The sequence below is a fragment of the Eurytemora carolleeae genome, unplaced genomic scaffold, assembly GCF_000591075.1.
Source record: "Eurytemora carolleeae unplaced genomic scaffold, Eaff_2.0 scaffold640, whole genome shotgun sequence".
In the NCBI taxonomy this organism is placed as follows: Eukaryota; Metazoa; Arthropoda; class Copepoda; order Calanoida; family Temoridae; genus Eurytemora; species Eurytemora carolleeae.
The window spans coordinates 146,730-168,478 of NW_019396617.1; the positions used below are offsets into that span (position 1 = coordinate 146,730).

The following is a 21,749-nucleotide window of genomic DNA, read 5'->3' on the forward strand; positions in this document are numbered from 1 at the left end:
GGGGGGGGGGGGGGGGTTCTAGAGAAGAGGAATAAACCGTAAAATTATGATTATAGTTCATGGTATACCTCAGAGTACAAATATTAGGTGCTAATTTAGTTACAATGCAGATCCTCTGTAGTACAGAGGGGGGAACAGCAAATCTTCTTAGTACAGAGGGGGGACCAGCAGATCTTCTGTAGTACAGAGGGGGGAACAGCAGATCTCCTGTAGTACAGAGGGGGAACAGCAAATCTTCTGTAATTCAGAGGGGGGAACAGCAGATCTTCTGTAGTACAGAGGGGGGAACAGCAGATCTTCTTAAGTACAAAGGGGGGAACAGCAGATCTTCTTAAGTACAGAGGGGGGAACAGTAGACCTTCAGTAGTACAGAGGGGGGAACAGCAGATCTTCTGAAGTACAGAGGGGGAAACGCAAATCTTCTGTAATTTAGAGGGGGAACAGCAGATCCTTTGAAGTACAGAGAGGGGAACTGCAGATCTTCTGTAGTATAGAGGGGGGAACAGCAGATCTCCTGTAGTACAGAGGGGGGAACAGCATATCTAGCAAAGTCTGGGAAGGTGCAAAGTACAGAGGGGGGAACAGTAGATCTTCTGTAGTACAGAGGGGGAACAGCAGATCTTCTGTAGTATAGAGGGGGAACAGCAGATCTTCTGAAGTACAGAGGGGGTAACTGCAGATCTTCTGTAGTATAGAGGGGGGAACAGCAGATCTCCTGTAGTACAGAGGGGGGAACAGCATATCTAGCAAAGTCTGGGAAGGTGCTAAGAGGGAGGGAGAGGGAAAGGGTAACATATCGTCCCTTTTTGAAAGGACTGAAGACATAATTCTAAGTCACTCTGCATTTTAATTTAATCATAGGTTATCTTTACAAATGACTCGTAGTTTAAATGGAAAATGAAAGGAGTTATAGGCTGAAATTAATAATTTAGGGATTGGATAGAGTCCCATAAGAGTTCTTTCTATTGTTCCTGTCTCAAGAAATTGATATAAAACTGTGTCAAATTTATACTAAAATCTAAATATATAAAACTTTGCATAAAAATTTTAGGTTTAATTAGATTATATTCCGCAAATACGCAACCAATCTGAAAACAACGATATCCCAGAGAAGCCTAAGTAACTTAGGTTTGCTCCCATTATTATTTGAATACTGGTCACGTGATACTAAACTGCCATTGGTGGGAGTTTTGGTCACGTGATACGGACGTATAAATAATATTATCAATTATATCTTATCTAAATGAAAATTATTAAATTTAAATAATGATAGAAGCAAACCTAAGTTACTTAGGCTTCTCAGGGAAATCGTCGTTTTCAGATTGGTTGCGCATTTGCTGAATATAATGTATTTAAACCTACTCATCTTGTACAAAATTTCATATATAGATTTTCATACAAAGGAATTGAGTTTTTGCCACAAACTAAAATCTTCTGATTCCAATATCTTTGCAATCTTTTGATGCAAACCTTTGTTATTTCAAACTTAGATTATTTTATATAAGTATTAATAGTTTGAAATATCTAAGGTATACGACATTGGGTTACAAAGATATAGAGATTAGAAAATCAGACTTTGTGGCAAAAACTCAATTCCTTTGTCACATTTTTATATCAGTTTATCGAGACAGGAACATCAGATAGAAATCTTATGGGTCTCGATCAACTCTTAAAATACTTAGGTTTCAGCATATCTTTCATTTTCCTGTACAGTCCCTTTAAGCAGCAGAGAAAACAAATATAATTGCCAAAATTCAACACTTAGTAAGATTTAAAACAAGAATTTGTTTTTTACAGTACTTATAAACGCGTGCAATATTTAATTTGCTTACAACTAAACAGTTCTCCAACTTATTTCATGTTTGTGTTAAAATGATTTATTAAAATCATTCACGGATAATTAACTATTTATAATTAATCTGTCTTGCAACAACAAATATCTACTAAATATAAGAATAAATATTATTTATGCTTGACTAGATAAATCAAATCTTTCATCTTGTTTATTCAGAGCTAGTGATGTGCATTGGTTTAAAAGCACGAAAAAATGATGGTTTTCGTTTCGTTTTTAATTTTTAAAACTAAGTGTTAGTTGTAAGTTTTTGAAGATGAAAAAAAGAAACGAGAAAACCAAAGTTTTGATGTTTTAAATAAAATTGTTTGGACAATAAGGCAAGGTGTATAAATGTTTTCTTGAATACGTTAGTTTTTGTGAATTTATCTTCTGTGGAAATAGACTTCAGATAAAGTTATCTTAAAAAGTGTTCATACTTTTATCTTATATACTTTTATCTTATATACTTTTATCTTATATACTTTTATCTTATATACTTTTATCTTATATACTTTTGAGAAATTGTTGTTTTTCTGGGAAACAAAAACCAATCGTTTTTTGAAACATAGTCCTCTTAAAGAAATTTTTTCAAAAACAATCGCTTCTTTTTAAATTTTTAAAGCTCTCTATAATTTTTTTTTATTTACAAAAAACAGTTAGTTAAGATGAACAATGGTAACCAGCAAATTATCCTCTCAAAAATGTAGTCAATTAGATCGGGAAAATGTAATTATAATTAGTATTAGTAGGCTTTTAAATTTTAGCTCTTAACTGTTGCTCTAAAAGTCGGCCATTTTCCAATTTTGGCGGATTTTTCTTTTAGAATCAAAGCATTTAAAAAAAATCCAATTTTTCCAGGATTTGTTTATCCAATTTTGATGTTCTCTTCCTTGAGCTCTCACAAAAATTTTGGTCCAGATCGGTTCAGCCGTTTAGAAGTTCATGGGTTACAAACAGATGACAAGCAAAATATATATAATATAACTATTTATTATCACAATATTATCATGTAAACTTTAAATAATGATGGTCAGTTGAAATATAAATGTCCTTGAAACATTCTGCCTTGATGTTGCCTCTAGTTTATAACAGATGTTAATACAGGTTGTCCAACAAAAAGTTGTAAGATGAAATAGTTTTTTTTCTATTTGGTTTACGCCAGACTTTCATCAAAACTTAAAACACTTTTCTTCAGTTGTAAAGGATTATTTGGAACAAGTCTAATAGATTTTCGCAGATCAAATTTGGATACTTTGTTCTTAGTAAAATACGAATCACATTTTTGAGTTCGTTCACCTTGTATTTTTAAAACTAGATGAAGACTAGTAATATAATTCTTATTGCATTATATTACTTACACCTAAGAACAGATGCCTGACGCACTTTCAACAACGAACTACTAAGAATATGCTTTGAGGACGCACAACATAATTTTTTTTACGTATAAATTTTTTTCTGACACCCGGCAATAGGGATAATTACGACGGCGTCAGATTGAGCGGAAATAGGATGAAAATCCCAAGTTTGGTTTGATTCTTGTCATCTAGAGTCTAAAGACTAAATGCATCTAAAAACCAAACCCTGACATCTGACGCATTTCCTCAATTTTACATTTATTAACTAAGATCATTGCTGGGGTTCTACAGAGCTCCCCAACCAAAGTTTGAGGCAAATCTGTAGAGATGTTCATAAGTTATGATCATTGTACAAACAAACTTTGAATGGTCATATTGTGATCGAAAGTCACAAGTTGTCATTGGAAAAGGGCCGAACTATTAAATCAGCGTATGGCCCCTTTTAGAACACAGATTTAATCCATTAATCATTAAAAACATTTTCAAAACTTTGAGTAATGCCATTTTTAGTAAATATGATCGAATTTCGAACCTATTTCTTGATAATATTTTTTGGAAAATATGTTTTTTCGGAAAAAAGGAGGAAAATATTTTATAATTTTCAGAAAGTTGATGAAGTTTAAGAATAAGATTTCAGATTTTTTTATAAAAAATATTGATCAGAAAAAAACAGTTTTTATTATAATTGTAATAATTGAGATCAAGGATTTGGTATTATGAGATGAAAAACAAGATTATCTCAAGTTTTTTTAAATGCAAAAATAAAAAATTTTCCCCATTAAGAGTCGACATAATACTAATTTGGTGGCTCAAGGGTGGTTAATCGTTAAAAACGAACAAAAATCAATTGTTTTCGAAACGACGGCGAAATGTTTTCTTTAGTTAATTTGAATGTCATAACGATTTAATTTTTGAAAAGATTCTTACCTGTGTGTTTAACGTTTAGGACTGCTGTTTTGGACGTTAAACGATCTTTAAAGATCGTCTTAAGGGAAAATCACCCACCTCCATTAAAGAAACGCCAGAATAAAAAAAAATATTTTTCGTTTCTTAATTTAGAAAATAATTCTTTTGAAACGGTCGCAGTTAACGAAACGATCCGTTAGTTTTCCATTAAAGTGAAAACAATCCATCTCTTTCAATTTTTAAAGTTGCATAACAAATTTACAGCAGTACCCATAGATGAATTAAAATAACAGATAAAACACTTTAGTCTTTTCAAGATTTAGGGGTTTTTTGTTCACAATAACCCAGAGACAGAAACCCAAAGGAGTTACGTTCAGTCGGCGTAGAACAGACTCTCGACTCTCTGTCTTATAATTCTACGCAGTAACTCTTTTGGCCGTCTGCCAACAGGGTTATTGTACACGAAAAAACCCTAAATCTTGAAAAGACGACATCTAGTGTTCTATCTGTTGTTTCAATTAATCTATGGCAGTACCCTTGAAATTCATATCTTATCAAAAAATGATTGAGCTATCCTTATTTTTCTTTTGATCTTTTTAGTTTTGGTTTCATTATTTAAACGGAAAGAATTTAACAGGTTGTTTTCAAAATAGGTAATTGATGGAACATCTTTCTCACCGTTACTTATGAAGTAATTAAAATTAAAACAACATTTTGAAGGATATATTTATTTATCTGGAATCAACATTTTGCGTAAATTACAACTTTCAAAAAAAAATAATCGTAAAAACTAACAAGAAGAAACTTTACTTTTAAAAATAAAATTTATTTAAAGAAATAAAATATTCTAACGACTGTAAAAATATTTTTGACATGTTATAACATCAAGGCCTCTTACTCCGACAGCGGAGGTCTGAGTCAGTAACTTAGGAAGTATGACATCAAACTTTTAGAGATTTTCTCTCCAATACTGTAAAATACTTAGTTTAAAACTGAAAATCAATAATAATAATAAAAATAACATAATAATAATGATAACAAAAAATCAAAGTGAAAAATTAACACAATTATTTTTTTATTTTTTTATTCCATAAAAGTTTATTTACAAAGAAAAGTGTATAATGATTTTCCTTTAAACCAGAGAATTTAATTGATAAAAAATGTCTTACTCTGTTTTACTTATATTCATCCTTGCAGTACACTTTTTTATGTAAACAAATATATCAGGGTTCATTGGCTCAATAAATATCATACAGGGAGAACCAGAAAACTGTGGATTATAAGGACAATATTAAGATAAAATCACTTCATCAGTGAAATGAATGTGTAAATATTGCACACAATTGCTGTGTTTAAAGGGACTATAAGGGAAAAATGAAAGTCCGTATTACGTCATATAAACTTCAGCCAATTGCATTGCAGTATACTGGTCACGTGATTTCCGTCTTTATTACGTGACAACGATACTGCACTAGCATTGGCTGAAGTTCTGGTGACGTAATACAGACTGAGACTATATGTAATAAAATTATTAATTATATCTATTAAAAATGCTAAATAAAAAAATTATAATAGAGGCAAACCTGATTCTTAGGCTTTTGTCCAGGATATCGTCGTTTTCAGATTGGTTGCGTATTTGTTAAATATGATCTGTTTTATACAAAATTTCATATATATATGATTTTTCGTATAATTTTGACACAGTTATATATCAATTTCTCGAGACAGGAACATCAGATATATGTATTGTTTAACGCCCGAGATGCTCAGGTTTCATCCTATACCCCCTTTCATTTTTCCTTTACACTCCCTTTGATGTGTATTGTACTAATTGAGGTCATAACTTGAGTCATAAAGTCGTCTTCCTATTCTTCCTATTCCAGAGTTTTCTGGTTTTCTTTGTGTATTTTCAAGGTTTAGTTTTACTAACTTGGTGCTTAGCTAAAGAGAAAATATCCGGAAAAAAATATTTATATAAATAAAATTTAAGTAAAAAGCAAAAAAGTCCAAGTTATGGATTTCTACATTTTTGACTTCACGGGTTGAATGTCACATGGTCAGCTGAGGGTCACATGGTGTAAAGGATCAGCTGATTGGTAACATGGGCACATGTCACGTGGTCAGCTATTTGGTCACGTGGTCAGCTGATTGGTACTAACGGACATTGTTACTTTTTCGTTTAAATAAACGAAATAGGGGAATTCTTTTACAGAAAAAAATTTATTTAACTAAAAGTTATTGTTGTTACCCTCTATATTTTGTATTTACATATTTTATAATATACAAAAGAAAAATAGGAGAAATGGCCAAAATTATAGATATTAATAAAATCTTTGTTTTGCAATGAAAAAAAATGTTTAAAGAAGAACCAAAAATTCTCATCGCTAGCCATAAAATTAATGATAAAGAAGTGGGACCACTGCATGGAAAAAGACTATTTATTCAGTAGAAGTAATTATTTCCATTTACTGTTAGTGCCGATTAAAAGAATTCATATCTCTAATTGGATACTGAGATAGATAGCAAGATAGATATTACCGCCATACCATTTCTATTGGTTCAGAATAGACAACAAACACATGGCAAAACCCTGATTGGTTTAGGCGCTAATATGTAATCGGCATACAAGTGTGTGTAAATTACCACAATAGGATTTACTGTGAACCTCCGCCAATTCCGCCAGCATTTAACAACTCCAGTAGCTCTTCATCTGCCAGACAACCCTAGTTAAAGAATTATTACCTTAACCCTAGTCATCATCATTATTATTATTATAATTATAACTATTATTATAATTATTATTAATAATTATTATTATTATTATTATTATGATCAACCTTTATAAACTCCTCCTCCTCCAAAGTTCCATCTCCGTTATTGTCTAGGCTCTTGAATATCTTCTCAGCCCTCTCTGTGGCCTCCTCCTCCGTATATCCCTGTAACAAAGGTTTAGTCAGGGAATATAAAAGTTATAATTATACAGTATAAGTGTACTTGAGAGTACTGTACAGTAAAGAAGCAGAATCAGGAGGATTTTTTTTAGTTTCGCACACTAGAGGCGCTAGATAGTAGATTCTCCTTGTATACATGTAGTTTGTGTTGTATCAGTAAAACCCAGGGAGTAAGGAATATAAGGTAGATATAACTGACGCAGTTCGCCCTACCATATGATTATACATGCTTTGCAGACGGTACTTCAATAGCAATACGATCAAACGCAAAGGGAAGGCTAGCTCAGCTGCAGGAAATGGAGGGGATGGAGTGTAGGGAGAGGATGAAGACTATATATCTATTGTCAGGGGCTTATAGATGTCTCTACCTGCCAGGATATATACAGTGATAAACAGAAAACAGTGGAATAGGAGAATGACATTTTAGCAATACAAAAGTTTATTGATGTTGTTACGAATAGGGTTAAGGTTGTAAAGAGTTTTTCGTTTCGTTTTTAGTGACTTTATAAGGTGCGAAGATATTTGTATTGGAATCAAATTTAAACATGCATCTTTAAACATGCATCTTTAAAAAAAATAATATCTGTAGATATTATTACTGTCCTTTAAACTGAAATATACAAAAACTGTTTCTAAAGCATTTAATAACAAATTTGAAAACAAAATTACTACTCCAAATCCACCCATACTGGGGGTTTATAATTCCACTGGAGGGATTCAGAAATCCATTCAGAGGGTTTATAGTTCCACCCTTATAAGAAATTTTCTTGTTGTTGTCTGGATTTATGGTTATGGCATGGATGTCATGTACTAAAGCAACTACAAGAAATGAATTTTAAATATATTTTACAATCTTGGAAGTAACAAAGGTTTTCATCATAAATAAATAACAATACAGTTAGATTACTAGATGTCGTCTTTTCAAAATTTAGGTGGTTTTAACTTGTCGTTTACAATAACCACGAGGCAGAAGCTCAAATGAGTTACGCGTATGACGCTGTGAATTTACGAGACAGGCAGAGACTATGCGCGTAACTCCTTTGGGCTTCTGCATCAGGGTTATTGTGAACTAAAACCCCCTAAATATTGAAAAGACGACATGGTGTGTTCTGTCTGTATTGTTATTAACCTATGCTTTTCATGCACTGATACTAAAAAACAGATTTCTTTGAAAACAAATTTCTTAAATTTAAAACTAAATTTAACAGAAAATTGCAAAAAAAAATCTAAAGTATCAAATGAAATCATATCATTGTAAATTTGTAAAGCTATATTTCACATAAACTTTCTATTTAATGTATTTTCTTCCAAGTTTCCTTTAATGTTGTTTTAAAGTACTGTTGAAAATATTCCCACCCCCGGCCAATAAACTTTCCAATTTCCTTACCAAGAATTGGAGTTGAACCCTGGAAAAGAAGAGATATAGAAAATTAAACTTATTAAACTCAACCCCCCCCCGCCCTATCCTATGGCAAAATCTCAGTATTATAGCTCGAGGTTAAATAAAGTTTCGCACCCTCTTTTTCCTGGTAATTCACTTCTTACGCTGTTTTCTAATATGTTTGTAACAGTTCTTCCTCGTACATTTTAAAACAACGATAAAAAAATTTCGCAGATTTTTAAATCTGTTCATTCTTCTTTGCTTGCATTGTTGTCACTTTTCATTTGTACTATACTGTACTTAGGGTTGTTAATCGTTTTTCAAAACGATCGTTTCGTTTTCGGACCCACTCGTTTTTAACTTTTTTAAAACGAAAAACGATCGTTTTTCATAAGATTGTTTTTAGAAAACGATCGCTCTTGAAAAAAAAACGTTTTGGAAAAAAAATTATTGACAATTATGTTGACGATCGTTAACGAAGTGCCGTCGTTAACGATCGTTAACGAAGGGTTGTCTTTACCGATCGTTAACAAAACGACGAACTTTATATAAACGGTCGTTTTTTGAAAAACAATCGTTTTTGAAAAAAAATTACATGCAACTTTATTGAATGTTGGCTTACATGAAGTTAAACAGTTGTGGGGGAGCAAAAACTTCGTGATATTTTCTTAAAAACTACACATTGATAAGTACAGATGCCCTTCAGGTCGTTTTTCTCTCTTTGTTAACGATCGTTAACGAAGGGACATCGTTAACGATCGTTAACGCAGGGTCGTCGTTAACGATTGTTAACAAAACGACGAGTTTTATAAAACTACCATTTAAAAAAACGAACTTTAAAAAAACGATCGTTTTTAAAAACGATCGTTTTTAAAAACGATCGTTTCGTTTTCGATTATTCGTCGTCGTTTTCATAACGAAACGATAGTTTTTAAAAAAAAAATGAAAACGTTAACATCCTTAACTGTACTGTACTGTACTGCAACGTACCTGTATAGAGTACATAAGGCAGAATATTTCCACCATCTCTCCCATCTCAATCTCTCCTGATCCATCCTAGAGAGATTGAATCTTTGTCATCAATTGAGCAATTAATCAATTTAATAATCTGTTCGTTATCAATTTATCAAATCATTATAGGTACCGTTCACTTATTTGGGTAATTTTGGGATAATCTAAATAGCTTATTAGCTATTGATTAGTATTGGTCTTACTTTTCAAAGACAACTGTGGCCGGAGAAAAAGCTGATTTTTCTATCAGAATTATAGCGCAAAGGAACGGTCCCTTTGTCTATACACTTGATGATTTTTGTCTATTCTATGGATTAAAAAATCGAATATAAACTAAACTGTAGTATCTAATAGTTAAATGTAAATGTCATAATTTTATTTAAAAAAATTTAACTTTCTTTTTCCAACATAACACTATTTTAGTGGATTTAAAATTTTGTATTCTTCTCTGTGATAAGCTGAATAGAACGCGGCATGAAAAAAATACAAAAGTTGCGCGCATACGGGAACGGGATTATTAATTATGATAGTGTAGTTGATAATAAATTAGTTATCGAGTTATCAAACTACATATTTAGTTATTTATCATGATTTATCAATTCATCAAACCCTCCACCCCCCCCCCCCTTTGGACAAAGGGTGAAAAGGGGACATATAATTAGAAACTTATTCAAACAAACAGTTTATTATTAACTTTTTTGCAAAGAAAACCCATCAACAAAAATTGCAATCCTAGGGAATTTGCAAACCTTAGCATTTCCTGCATTTTTAATCAGTATTTTGCTAAATATAATTTGATTGATGTTTCTAGCTTGACTACCCCCTAGTAAACACTAATCTAACCTCACGTACAAAGAATGTGGTTTAACCACAATAAAATAAAACAATTAAATATTACATTAAAGGTTTTCAACATCATTGAATATTTGACTGAAATTCACAAGTTTTATTTAAACCTTTTAGAATCTATTTTGTCTGCTTTGAGTTTATCTTTTGAAAGAGACATATCAGTTTTATAACCTGCATTTTTTTCTTGATATTTCTCTATTCACTGACTTAAAAACATATTTAAAGATTTCAACATTTGTTTTTTCTTATCAATAGCTCCTCAAAAAAGAGTTGTGTTTAAAAACATACAATATTTAAATCTGAAATTAAATTTACTTTAAATTAATGTAAACTATACCTTATCGTACATTCTGAATGCCCATCTCAACTTTTCCTCTGGATCCCCTCTACTTGTCATATCTGTAGCAATCATAAACTCCTGAAATATAAACTCTCTACTTGACATACCTGTAGCAATCATAAAATCCTGAAATATAAACTCTCTACTTGACATATCATGATATCTGTAGCAATCATAAACTCCTAAAATATAAAACTCTCTACTTGACATATCTGTAGCAATCATAAACTCCTGAAATAAAAAACTCTCAACTTGACATATCCGTAGCAATCATAAACTCCTGAAATATAAAACTCTCTACTTGACATATCTGTAGCAATCATAAACTCCTGAAATATAAACTCTACTTGACATATCTGTAGCAATCATAAAATCCTGAAATATAAACTCTCTACTTGACATATCTGTAGCAATCATAAACTCCTGAAATATAAACTCTCTACTTGACATATCTGTAGCAATCATAAACTCCTGAAATATAAACTCTCTACTTGACATATCTGTAGCAATCATAAACTCCTGCAAAACAAAAAGATTAAATTAATAACTTGGAAACTAAAGGAAAATTTATTTTGTTGATAGTAAAAGTAGAAGTCTATAAAAACAAGTTAAATAAAACTCAGGGTCAATCGAATTTATTATTGCCATTGGAATAAAAGGGAAAATAAAAGGAGGAGGAGGGGGTAGAAGTTTGTATGAAACAACTAGCTAGTTAAAGGAGGAGGAGGGGGGAGGAGGTTTTTCCGAAACAACTAGCTAGTTAAAAGGGGGGGGGAGGAAGCTAACATAAATTCTCTTTTTATTCAAAAAAGAAAACTAGCTCCCGCGCATGTATTATGAAAACATGCACAAAGTTAATTGTAGCACATTCTAATATGCGACAACACAAAGTGTGTTAGTAATAACCCTCAGTTTTATTGAATACAGATATGCTATCACATGATAAATAATGTATTTTGTTTTTTCTTTTCTCTTGAACTGTTGCCTCACCAATACTTGAATATAAATGTATCATTAAATTTGGCGGGAAAAAAACAAAGGAAAAAAATGTATCCGTAACTTAACTGTTCTCTTAATTCCGTTTTTCAAAAATGAATGTACACGATATTGTTGTAAAATATTTCTATTTTTGTTACATGTAAACAATTTTGTAAAATTAACATAATCTCGACACGGAGATAATAAATATCTAGATCACAAAAAGTTTTTAGTTTTTTGCAAAGATTTTGGGATTTTTTATAGTTTGGTCACTAAAAAGAAAAAAACTTTCTTTAAATCAAGTTTTTATTTTTGAAAACTGACTTTTTTCAATTGAGTATTTTCTACAATAGTGACTTGCGCATTTTCAAGCTAGAAAAACTCATTATCCTCCACACTTTTGATCAGATACAGATGTCAAGGATTATGAATTGGATTTAAATGGAGAGTTACTTGAAATTATCTACGATCCTCTATAAAGTTAAAAAACTATTTCTTAGTCGGCTTGAAAAAAAAATGTTTGTATTCTTGAACCCAGTCCTACAATACAAGTACTTTATTCAGAAAACTGCAAATTCTGTTTTTTTTTGTAAATATCAAGCAAAGTTTTTCTATAGTTGCATGCCACAGAACATAAGCCAACAATATTTTCACGAGCTGTCTATAAATGAATAATGTTTCAATATTGTTTTAAAGTAGAAAACAGGGACTTAATCAAGGTTTAGACTAAGGACATAAGTTGCAAAAATGTAAATAAAAAACTTTTAAAATTTACGAAAATTGAAAATGTAAAGTTTTCAAATTTAAATGCTTTAGATTAAGCTTAGAAAGAATTTAAAACTTTAAGATGCGGCCTAATGTTCCAGCCCCCTCTGCCCCCCGGCCCCCCCCCTAATTTCTAAAAAGGGAAAAGGGAATCTAAAACTTGCATGAAATTAGTATTTTAGGGTTTTAGAGACCACAGGGTTATCTACAAGGCTATATATTTTTCTATACAAAGGCTGATTGCCTTACACTTTAAGTTAATTTGAGTCTTTTTTGAAAACAAATCGTATCGTTAATGAACGGCAGTTATTAAAAATTAACGGAAAACTCCGTAAAGGAACGGGAATTCGCCCGTCAATTCTTATATTGCTATTTAACGAACGAAATCAATCATTCATGAAAAGCTATGAACGGAAGATTAAAGGAACGAACAAATGCTTTTTAAGATCAACTCGAATTTTGGTAACTATTTGGAGTTTATATCTTAAAGGTAACCCTGTAGGCTGGAACTCACAAGATTTTAATTGTTGCTACACCCCTCCATCCCCCTTCCCCCTCCCCTTCNCAAAAACCTCTAGTTTGAAAGTATTTACATTTTCTAATTTCGAAAAAAAGGCATTTAATAATCTGAAAAGTGTAAAGAAAATGTACAAAAACTAGCTTTTAAAACCTTCAATACCATTTTCTTTCTAAAAAAACATAAAATTTTCGCTCAAAAAGAAGGCATTTTATACAAACACAGTGGTTGGTAGCAAGGATGAAAGGCTAGTGGTTGGTAGCTAGGAGGTCAAGCTAGTGGTTGGTAGCAAGGAGGTAAGGCTAGTGGTTGGTAGCTAGGAGGTCACTTGGTTGGTAGCTAGGAGGTCAGGCTAGTGGTTGGTAGCTAGGAGGTTAGGCTAGTGGTTGGTAGCAAGGAGGTCAGGTTAAAACAAAACAAAAATCTAAACATCAAAATAACCAAGGGTCGAGAAGATTGGTCTTATAATAAAAGTTATCTGAAAGTAAAAAAAAGATCAGACAAAATTTAAAAAATTTAAAGATCTGATATTTGAATTATGTCTGGATCTAATTGAACACTATAAAATCATTTCAGGTACCGGACCGGCTTTTAATCTGTTTAGTACACATACAAACCATGTAAGGCAGAATAGGCCGGTACACCAAATGAATCAGCCCCTTATTTATGTCTAAAGTAAGGTTTGCGAGGGATCAATCATCCCTTGTCATGGCAAAATGTAACCTCAAAAATATGATTTTTTGTAATTGCAATAATGTCAAAAAATAAATTAACCGTAATGAAAATGAATTTTGCAAAATATTTATCAAGAATTAGACACTGCAAAACTTTGCAGGACTAAGAGTGACTTTTAGAAAAATAATTGTTGAAAAACAGTTTTTAAATGTTTAATCTTGTTTTCCTCAAAACAGCCATTTTCATTTTACTAGAATGAGTGGTTGGGCACTGGGGGTGTATGGGGGATTATCCAAAAACATATCTTTAATTTTCTTAAGTATAAATATAAAAACATATCTTTAATTTTCTACGTACAAATATAAAAACATATCTTTAATTTTCTACGTACAAATATAAAAACATATCTTTAATTTTCTACGTACAAATATAAAAACATATCTTTAATTTTCTTATGTATAAATATAAAAACATATCTTTAATTTTCTACGTATAAATATAAAAACATATCTTTAATTTTCTACGTATAAACATAAAAACATATCTTTAATTTTCTTACGTACAAATATAAAAACATATCTTTAATTTTCTTACGTATAAATATAAAAACATATCTTTAATTTTCTAGGTATAAATATAAAAACACATCTTTAATTTTCTTACGTACAAATATGAAAACACATCTTTAATTTTCTTACGTACAAATATGAAAACATATCTTTAATTTTCTTACGTATAAATATAAAAACATATCTTTAATTTTCTACGTACAAATATGAAAACATATCTTTAATTTTCTACGTACAAATATAAAAACATAACTTTTATACTACGTGAACATTTAATCACAACTACTTATTTTAGTAACAAGTTACAATTAACTTTTTATAACACTGTTATTTTCGCACGACTTGCTGTAAAATTTTTGGACAAAATATTCTCTTTTATCGAGAAGGTTCAGGCCTTTATAGATTATATTTTGTCCCGAGCTTTAGCAAAACGTAATAAACTTTGCTTTACAGTAATTGGTAGTGTACTTTTAACCTTGCGCTATTTAAATTAAATTAAATCTAAAAAACTAATATTTAAAAATCATATTTTTAAAAAATTTGAAATTTTAAACTTTTTTTAAAATTTTGACTCATTGTTTTTATTCAACTAAAGCTATAAACTTTTGAATTTTCAATCTAAGAATTTTTTATTCAACTAAATTCCTAGTTTAAAATATATATGGTCTACCTGCACATTGGGTCGCAAAGATATACAGATTAGAAAATCAAAGTTTGTGGCAAAGACTCAATATTTTGAGTTAGCATTATTTTTCCCAATTATGATGAAGAAACGTGGAAATGGGATGTGACCATGCACGTGGGCATCGTTTGTAAACAAGAATAATTAAGGTTTCCTTGTTTCAAGGTTTGAAAAACATCATGTGGAAAATTGTTTTTCATAAGTTCAAAGGAAAATTTTTTCAAAATATTATTTTTTAACTTTCACAAATTAATTTTGAAGCAAAAAGAGATTCTGAGTTAAAACTGATTTGTAAATTTTTATTGATTTAATTTAATAAATTGTTAAATTTTTGGATAAAAATTTATTACGCACTAAAATGCTTTTATACACCTACAATTTAAGGCTCACACAGAGATACACATTTTGAAAGCTTCAAATTAGCATTAATAAAATTAGAAATTACCCAGAATTAGATATTCATTTTTTTTGTTTATTTTCATAAGAAACAATGGATAAATTCACAGAAATAAACACTTGAGATTACGCTTACAGTACGTACCTTTAACCCCTGTTTCACCCAAAGACATTCTAGAGAGTCTTTGGTTTCCCCTCTCTTTTGTTACCTTAAAATCGATACTTCCATCTCCATCCTTATCAAATATTCTGAAGAGCTGATCCAGAAACTGTTCTCCAGACTTACCCTAAACGCATGGACTTATGAAAAATACTGCTTCAATGCAGTATTAGTGCTTTTTATCGTTAGTTTTGTATTTGTACTCCAAAATATTTTGTTCGTACAGAAACCAGAATTCAGAATTAAGTCAGATCTTTTGTGTTGTGAATCTCGGAATCAAACATTGATCTCCATCTTATGCAGATCTACGGATATATCTAATTCCCGTGGTAGTCATATCCTGCAAGGATCTAGGGTTTAAGATTAACGATACTCCACGCAAAAGTTCCGGACTCTGGTTCTGTTAAAAACTTTAACCCGATTTAAACAATTTAACATAAATCCTGGGATTGTATCATCACGTATGATATATCCTCATATATGGTAGCTCTGTATACAATATATCTATATATATAAAGTTGCAATCTCTGTTTGGATGTCTGTCTGTTTGTTTGTTTATCCGATCATAACTCAGGAACCCCTGGACCTATTTACCTCATATGTTTGGCTTTAAGCTTGGTTTTGAGATTATAAGTTGATTGGGTCGACTTTTAACGTGAAAATAGATAAATTGTAATTTACGAGTGCGGGTAAACGGCGGGAGCAACTATAGAGTACCTAGGTCAACGCTGGGTTCCCAAGCTAGTTCATTGTATTCTCATATATTGTAGCTCTGCATGTAGTATGTTCTCTGAACAATATATTCAAACTGTGTAATGATTTACTGCCCATGTTCATTCAAATACATTCTTTCATTTCGTTTCTAAAGTCTATGGCCAAAAGGGAAGGGGGTATCACTTGCCACAAACTCCAATTTGGAATTTTTTAACCTGTTTTTACACATGATAAAACGTTCAAAACTTTACTCATGTCTGAATTTTAATCATTTATAAATGAAAGTTTAAAATAAAAAAATAAAGTAATCAATAAAAAGTTTGAAATTGATTTAATGAAAATATTTCTCATATTTATTTTTATAAAAAAAATACAATTCAAAGAATTGATTCAAAATATGATTTCTTCGGACTTTTATAATTTTTTTTTATAATTTTTTATAATAAGACTGTAATTATAAAATTAAAGCTTATTAAATATAAGTATTATATTTTTTTAAAAATCTAAATTTTCTTCTTTAATTCTTTTTTTTTTAATATTATACCATACCTTTGTATACTTTTTATCACTAACTAAACTGAGATACCAAAATTTTTTAAGAAAACAAAACTATTTTTTGTTAGTTTAAGTTTGTTTATTTAATACTAAAACTAAGACTTACCTAAACACTAATTACAACAATTAAAATACTTTTAACTATATTTTTTATTTAAATATTTATTTAATTGATCTAACCTCGCCATCAGCATCCTGACAAATAATTTTAAAATATAAAATAAATACGTTAAAGTAATAAGGAGAATATTATTTTTTTTATCTCTCTATGACACTTTTGATCTAATATGAGACTTCAGAGACAATCCAAAATCTATACTGTTTATTTCCTTATATTTAGGATTCTGAGCATCTGTAAACTGGTTTACTGTTTATTTCCTTATATTTAGGATTCTGAGGAACTGTAAACTGGTTTACTGTTTATTTCCTTATATTTAGGATTCTGAGGAACTGTAAACTGGTTTACTGTTTATTTCCTTATATTTAGGATTCTGAGCAACTGTAAACTGGTTTACTGTTTATTTCCTTATATTTAGGATTCTGACCAACTGTAAACTGGTTTCTTCCGTTGCCATGACAATAAATATGCTGTCAAAAGAAAATATTCACTGCAGAAGACTTAATTAAACCTTGAAATCGTCATATTTAATGAGTTTCAGGTCGTCTTTTCAATCTCATCCTTTGTGGTTAACCCTGTAGCTTAGAATCTTTGCAGTTTTATATGTGAAATGAATAATTAATTTTAGATGTAAATTCTATTCTTCAATCAGTGAAACTCAAGTATTTTATCATAATAATCACTATATCTTTGGAACCTGATGGTGTATACTTATAATATATCAAATTAGAATAATTGATCTGACAGAATTCACAGTTTTACTTATTAAAAGGTCTACGATATCAGGTTGCACAGATAGGGATAAAAAATGTCCTCCCTGGAACGACTTTGTGACTTTTGTTTGACGTGAGAATTTATTCAAATTTATTCAACATTCAACGTTTTTGTTCTATAATTTGAATTCTATGTACATATGTCAGAAAAACTAATTTATACAGTTAAATATTATAATTTATAATAAGACGAGTTATGATTAAAAACATGGAAGTTTAGTTTAACATTGTCAAGGTTGTTAAACAAGGTAGAACCCTGCAACAGAAATTAAAGATTTCGGACATTATCTCTTCGCGTTAAACTAAAGTGAATTACATGCTAGATTAAAATATTATATGTTTCAAATCATATTCATACCTCGTTTTATTTCAAAACTATTGAAAAGAACAAAAATGTTTTAAATTTTTAATATTTAACCGGAGGCCGAATTTAAGACGCGACTCAAATTCACTAAATTCGGACACGGATAACTTTGCTGTCATCACGTCCGTAAAATCGAAGCTACAGGAGCTAAGAAGTCACAAATTCATACCAGTCATATCTTATAAATTCTCCTTCTGTCTAGTTCAGTGTGTTTTTGGAGGGAAAAAATGAAACAAGATGAAAAGTTTAAAATAACAAGGAACAAAGTGTTTCAAAGTTTCAAGTCTAAATTGAGAAAAAGAAAGATTTTTATTGAAAACTTAAATACAAAATAGATAAAGATAAAATTCCAGACGAAAAGAGGAAAGAATAAAATGGAGAAAATAGAAAATAAAAGAAAGTTATGACAAAATTAGACAAAGGATAAGATATAATGAAAATAATAAGAAATTAGAGACCTTGGACAAATGGTAATTAAAGATGACAGAAATAAAAATTTGGAAAGGAATTGAAGGACTTGTAAATTAGACTAAACACACGTTGTCGTAGAAAAATGAAGTAATAGAAGTAAATTTCTCAGTAAAATACAAAAGACGAAAAAAACTTCAAATAAAAAATAAGAAAAATGGACTAAAAATATATATAAATTTGTTAAGAGGGGTAAGTGCAAAAAAAGCGTCAAAAAACATATCAGTGAATTATCTTCAATTATCAATTATCAAATTATCGTCAAGTCCAAGAAAAAAGCAGAAAAGGTGAAAAAATTTTAAATCTACAAATCTACAAATCAATATGTGTTAGGTACTTTCCCAAAGGCACTTTCCCAAGGATGACTTCCCAAGTGACAATTTCCCAAGTGACAACTTCCCAAATGTGAACTTTCCCAAGCAATATCTTCCCAAAAGTTTAGGTTAGGCCCTCTGAGTCGCCGCAGGCTGCGATGAGGGGGGGGGCTGAGCGCTGCGGCTAGGATGGGCTAGGGGCCGAACTGCCGAGACTAGAACTGACTGGGGGCCATAGCGCCGAGGCTAGGACAAACTTGGGAAGTTGCCGCTTTGGAAATTGCACATTTGGGAATTTACCACTTGGGAAAATACCTTGGGAAATTCGCACTTGGTAAAATCCTTTGGAAAAGTACCTAACATCTAGATTAATTGAAATAAAATTTTCTGACTAAACAGAAAACACTTAACGATTCCCGGACCGTTCAAAGAATGGAAAATCTCAATAATTTTTATTTGAAAAAAATACCTGAGGAGTTATGGCATTAAACATTTCCTTCATTTTATCCCTGTTCATTCGACCATCCGGGCAATCATCCAGGAATCCCTAAATATAAAAGTTTTAACAAAAATTCACGAATGAGGAAGATTTTGTCGTTTTTTATTACAAAAAAAATATATTCTCTTAATTTCTTTAATTTCACAGCTTAGAAATTATTGAAAACTAAAATTTCAGATCATTTTTGACCAAAGAAAGGTTTACAGGACTCCTTTTAGACTTAGACATGTACGGATGTAATTCTTTCATCTTATAATCATTTAAAATTACATCGACGGTCCATGGACAGAAAGATTAGTTTAAAATATATATTTTTTAAACAAACGACGCCAAGTAAAACGCTCTTGATTCCTTTTTATTACAAATGTTTATCCAAATTTCGGAACTTTTGTGTTATAATCTTATAGGCCCGATTCCTTGATCTCAATATCCACCTTGGGCACTTTCCAATCTTCGTTCTTCCTCCACTGGGTACGCGACGGTTACCATGCGGGATGGATATCGATAAAATAATAAAAAAAAAGATCTCGATCAAGCATTGATCTCGATATAAACAATATAAGAGTTACCAGCTTAAATAGTACTAGAACCAATGAGAGGAAGACAGGTTTGCATGTTCACGTTTTATTATGTCGTATTAGGAAAGTTCTAGAAATAGTTTTATTGTAAACAATCGAAGCTTTTGAATACATGATTAAGAATTACTGGGTACCGCGCCGGAGGGCCGTGTCTGAGCAATTATAATTGTTTGTTTACAATCATATATACTGGTTCCATGATATTCCTATCACGTCAATGGTTTTGTTAATCCTTACCTTATGCCACTCCACAATATTGGCGGGGGAGAAATGTGTGTTTTTCGACAACCAGTCCAAATCTGCAAATCATTGGAAAAAATTGAAAACATGTTTTTAAAAACAAATATTTAACTTATTAGTTTTAAAATAGCCGCAAGAAATCAATGAAAATGAACCATTTTAAAATATTTAAATAATTATTTCTATTTTATGTTTCCATAAATTTAATGTTAATTAATTCCCTCCATGACGGTTCATGGGGTAAGATCCCATTTTAACCAAATTTGGTAAGAACGAATTAATAAATTGATCTCAGCACAAAAACATTGGATAGAATTAATAATAATCTCAGGAATAGTTTAGTTTTTCTATACTATATATGAGAATGGGGGGGGGGTCCGAATTTTTAAAATGATTTTTTTCAGAAACATTTCAAAGTGATATTTTGGCTTTTTTCTGTTTTCAGGCTGAGGCTCATAAGTCTTGTCTTAATCTTTTCATAATTTAATTCTAATTATACAATTTTCTCTTTTATATTTATATCTGCTCCCTTAACTTACCAGTTTTTGGTAGATTTTTGGCAGATTTTGTGCCAGTTTTCTTCTTAAACCGCTTTCCGGACATTTTTGACATTGTTGATTGATTTAGATTTTTTCTGTATTTACAAGACTATAAACTTTGTAAAACCAATAAATGAACTTGCTTTTTTTGGTGTGTATAATAAATGTAATGATGTTGTATGCAGGAGTACAATAAAAGGTATTCAGCATAAACTTTATGATCTCAGTTAATTTATTGTTTACATTTACGACTATAGGCAAGTTGGTATTTTTTATCTGTTTGCTAAAATAGGGTAAAACGACCCAGACTTAAACAACATGTGGTGAAACGAAAAACTGTCAAAAACGCAACAAATGGTCAAATGGAGAAAAAAAAACCGTTATATGTCATTTCTGGGTTAGGTTAGGTTAAGACAATTTCTGGGCTGAGCGATGCGGCTAGACAGGCTAGGGGGCCGAGCACTGCGGCTAGCAGTTCAAACGAACATAAAACATAGCATAAAAATATGTATAATATAAGGGTAAGGTTAGGTTAAGACAATTTCTAGGCTGATCGCTGCAGCTAGGACAGGCTAGGTGGCCGAGCATTGCGGCTACTAGTTCTAATCAACATAAAAATAGTTCAAATTAACCAAAAAAAAAGTCTAAATGAAATTTTGCCTGTTTGTTGCCCTTTTTGACCCTATGTCGTTTTACCCTCTGTTGTCGTTTGAACCTATGGCATTTGACCCATATGTCGATTGACCCTTTGTCGGTGAATCTTTCTTACAGTGTTGTGCTAAAGCCCAACTTTTTGTACAGCGTTAGAAAATCAGTTTTACAAAAAAATATCTTCTATGCAAGAGTTTTCTAATTGTAAATGATAAACTTTAGTTAAAAGGAATTGATTTTCTGCATTGCATGATTCAAACAATCTGTCATGAAATAAAAATTAACCAACCAAAGCCCAAGAACAATCAAAAATGAATTTTAAATTTAATATAGTTTTTTTTTTTAAATTCGTTTCTTACGATGCCTTAAAAGTTTATTTTTTCATTTTGAAGTTTTATTTTCGCTGTTTTAGGGTGACGTCAGGTTGTGAACTGTTTACTCCTGACCAACTCCTGACTATTATTCCTGATAGATATTAGTTCCCCTGAATAGGTATTTACCCCGCCAATGGTAAATAAGAACTGAATTCTAAACTATTCAGAAGTCATGAAATATCCACCAGTTTTT

The 21,749-nt window shown here is 31.0% G+C and overlaps 1 protein-coding gene across 3 annotated transcripts; it reads right to left on the reverse strand.

The window, feature by feature from the left end:
* Window positions 1-6,515: 6,515 nt before the first annotated feature.
* On the reverse strand, window positions 6,516-20,633 carry LOC111706380 (neuronal calcium sensor 2). 3 transcript variants are annotated; one of them, XM_023479241.1, is made up of 9 exons: window positions 20,532-20,633; window positions 19,990-20,051; window positions 19,145-19,222; window positions 16,819-16,833; window positions 15,419-15,496; window positions 10,625-10,705; window positions 9,418-9,483; window positions 6,933-7,031; window positions 6,516-6,818 (listed from the first exon to the last, which is right to left on the reverse strand). In XM_023479241.1, exons 1-9 carry the CDS (start codon window positions 20,602-20,604, stop codon window positions 6,750-6,752), a joined length of 621 nt encoding a protein of 206 aa, XP_023335009.1. In that variant the 5' UTR covers window positions 20,605-20,633; the 3' UTR covers window positions 6,516-6,749. The 3 variants fall into 3 exon arrangements, with proteins under 3 accessions (XP_023335009.1, XP_023335010.1, XP_023335011.1); XM_023479242.1 differs by lacking the exon at window positions 16,819-16,833; XM_023479243.1 differs by lacking the exons at window positions 6,516-6,818; window positions 6,933-7,031; window positions 9,418-9,483; window positions 10,625-10,705 and adding an exon at window positions 10,886-11,146.
* Between the last annotated feature and the right edge of the window lie 1,116 nt (window positions 20,634-21,749).